Source organism: Oxyura jamaicensis, unplaced genomic scaffold (assembly GCF_011077185.1).
Source record: "Oxyura jamaicensis isolate SHBP4307 breed ruddy duck unplaced genomic scaffold, BPBGC_Ojam_1.0 oxyUn_random_OJ72763, whole genome shotgun sequence".
Taxonomy (NCBI): Eukaryota; Metazoa; Chordata; class Aves; order Anseriformes; family Anatidae; genus Oxyura; species Oxyura jamaicensis.
The window spans coordinates 3422-6344 of record NW_023311228.1 but is presented as its reverse complement, the minus strand read 5'-3'; the positions used below and the strand labels follow the sequence as shown (position 1 = coordinate 6344).

The 2923-nt window shown below is 54.0% G+C and overlaps 1 protein-coding gene across 1 annotated transcript; it reads left to right on the top strand.

Moving 5' to 3' along the window:
* Positions 1-648: 648 nt before the first annotated feature.
* LOC118159941 (feather keratin Cos1-1/Cos1-3/Cos2-1-like) lies at positions 649-1923 on the top strand. The gene is made up of 2 exons (XM_035314475.1): positions 649-770; positions 1148-1923. Exons 1-2 carry the CDS (start codon positions 672-674, stop codon positions 1481-1483), a joined length of 435 nt encoding a protein of 144 aa, XP_035170366.1. The 5' UTR covers positions 649-671; the 3' UTR covers positions 1484-1923.
* The last annotated feature ends 1000 nt before the right edge of the window (positions 1924-2923 follow it).

The window sequence follows — 2923 nt, the reverse complement described above, 5'->3', positions numbered from 1 at the left end:
GTGTATGATTTGATTTATTTTTTAAAACAATAAATGAAAGGCATCAAGTTATGGGAGTGAAGAAGGAATTCTCTATGGACAGGACCTGCACTGTGTGTCTTGGGAAAACCCACCTGGCTCTGTCTGATGCTGGTAGAAGGCAGGGTCACCTGCACACGAAAGGTTTACATTCTGTCTACATTCCTCTTCCTCTTCCTTCTAACTAAACCAGACAATGTCCTGTTGGGCCTTTCTTTTGTGATCCAGAAAGGGCCATGCACAACCTCTCCCCCTATACAGACATCCCTGGGTCAGAGCAGGAGGAGGCAAAACAGGCCAGCAGGTTTTCCCTGAGGGCAGTGTCAGGAGGGGTAGGGTCACAGGCAGGAGCTGGGTCACCTGTAGCCAAAAGGGCCCCAAAGAGCCCCTAGGGAGTCACCCAGACTGACATCATTTGCCTTTACTGGACTCTTCCAGCACTTGAGCTGAGTCTTCTGCCCACACTGACTTGTGTTGCCTGGAAATACTTGGGCCTTCCTACCTGCCACTCAGGAGTTGCCGTCTTTGGGGAAAGGGCAAAAAGCAGGAAATGAAAAGCAGCATCACGGGAAGGCAACACACATCCCGTATCATTAGCTGGGATGCTTTGCATGCAAGAGTAGCTTGTTAGAAAATAGTCCCTGCTTCAAGGGATGCCTCTGGACATGGGGCAGCTAAGGCCCACTATAAAAGCCAGCCCAGCTCTGTGTTCTCTCATCCACTTCTCTGGCCTTCTTCTCCTTGGGAACCAGGTGAGTGTGAAGCCCCTTCTTGTCCCTCTCATTCTGCCCCAGGAGGACTCAGTTCCTTGGACCTTTCAGCTGCTATCAGCTGTGTTCCCTGCCAAATCTTGGGGCTGCTGGTTGTGGGAGAGTCAAGGGGTAGAAGGTTTGTCATGGAGGAAGACAGGGCCTTTAGTACGATGGCTCCTGGGCTGGAGCCTAGGGTGTAGCCTGGCTCTGGTGGCATTTTTTTTGGACCCTGGCCGGATGAGGCCAAGAAGCCCTCACACATCCCTGCACAGCGTCCAGCTCACAGTCCTCCCTGTGCTTTGGTTCCCTCAGGGTGTGGTGTCAGGCTTTTCCTCACGCATGCCCATGTTCTGCTTCCTCAATGCCCTCTCTCCCAGGTGCACCTCCTGCCCCCAGACATGTCCTGCTGCGACCAGTGCCAGCCGTGCCTGCCATGCCAGCCCTGCGGCCCGACCCCGCTGGCCAGCAGCTGCAACGAGCCCTGTGTCAGGCAGTGCCAGAACTCTACCGTCGTCATTGAGCCCTCTCCTGTGGTGGTGACCCTGCCCGGCCCCATCCTCAGCTCCTTCCCGCAGAACACCGCTGTGGGATCCTCCACCTCTGCTGCCGTTGGCAGCATCCTCAGCTATGACGGAGTCCCCATCAACTCTGGTTGCTGTGACCTCTCCTGTATTACCAGCCGCTACTGTGGCAGCAGGTGCTGCCCCTGCTAAAGAGGCCAGACAGTGCCCCAGACCAGGACCCCAGGAACTCAGAACATGCTGCTGGACAAGAATGGACAGAAGAACAAACATGGTGTTGTTGTTTTAAGAGGACCTGACCATCTCTGGCTTGTCCAGTAAAGACAGACAGGAAGGGGCCAGCCTGGATTCTATGACAACATGGCCCATGTATACGTATCTTGTTTTCCACACACTCTTTTTCTTTCTTTTCTTTCTTGCCCTCTGCTTTCTGTGAGGCTCCCAGAAACCAGCCTGGAGTCACCTGCTAGCCCTCTCCCCTTGTGGGCCAGCTAGATGGATGCCCTTTTAAAAGTCTGCCATTGGAAAAGCTGAACAGACTTTTGTCTGTTCCTGCTGTGCTACAGTCTTGGGGCCTCCTCTTGGAGTCACCTCATTTCCCTCCTGAGACTTGATAAACATTTGCAGCAACCCTGAGTGTGTCCCTGTGTGGTCTTTTCATCTGCATAAAGATGGCCAAGGGAGAAATCCATTCCTTAGTGGGAATAAGCTGGGGGCACTGCCTCATGCCTCTAGGCACTGGAGGGTGGGATACACTGCAGCAATTCATCTTTCAGGCACTGTCTCTTGAAGCTGAAAAGACATCCCTAGTTCTTCCCCAGCCAATGGCCACCAGTCCTTGATTTGTGACATCTCCGCCTAGACAAGATCTGTTGACATTGGAGGCCCCAGCTCTTGGGGAAGAGCGTTCCTCTTGCTTTGGGTGGAGCTGTGCTGGGTATGGAGGCTCAGAAAAAGATGAGCCCAAAGGACTGCAGAAACTGGGAATGGTTAATTGTGTTGGGGATGGCCCTCTGTCTCTACTCCACGTTTGCCTTTCCTTCACCACCTGATCATGGGCATCCTGTCTGGGCATGGAGAGCAGGTACAGCTTCCTTGTGCATCCCTGTCACCCTTCAGCACAGTGTCTGGCATGGCGCAGCTGTTGCCAAGATGCATAGGGCTGAGGGGATCCACTGTTTTGTACTGCTACCTGTCATATCAGGCCTCACACTGGAGCCCCCGGTCCCTGTGAACCCAACTCCTTTTTCATGAAGGCAGGCCCAGGACAGAGACCGATGCCCAAACACTCATGGCTGCTCAGTCTTGCTTTCTTTTCCCCAAGCATGGGTCACCTTTCATCAGGCCGTGGAACTCAGAGGCCCCATAGGTGGCACAACCCCACCACGCTCCAGAAAAGGCATTCTGTGGGGGCAGATATGCCACAGTCTCTGCTGAGACATAGCAGTGAGACTGGGACCTGATTGTGCACTCAGCAAGATCTGTGTATGGGCCCTGAATGGCACAGGGCCATTCACCATTCATGCACCAGCCCAACCACAGTGCACACGCTGGGGGATCTTCTCTCAGGCACCAAGTTCCTCCGTCACTCCCAGAGCCATGAGGATGAAGTGGCCCTTGTGCTCCATGCAG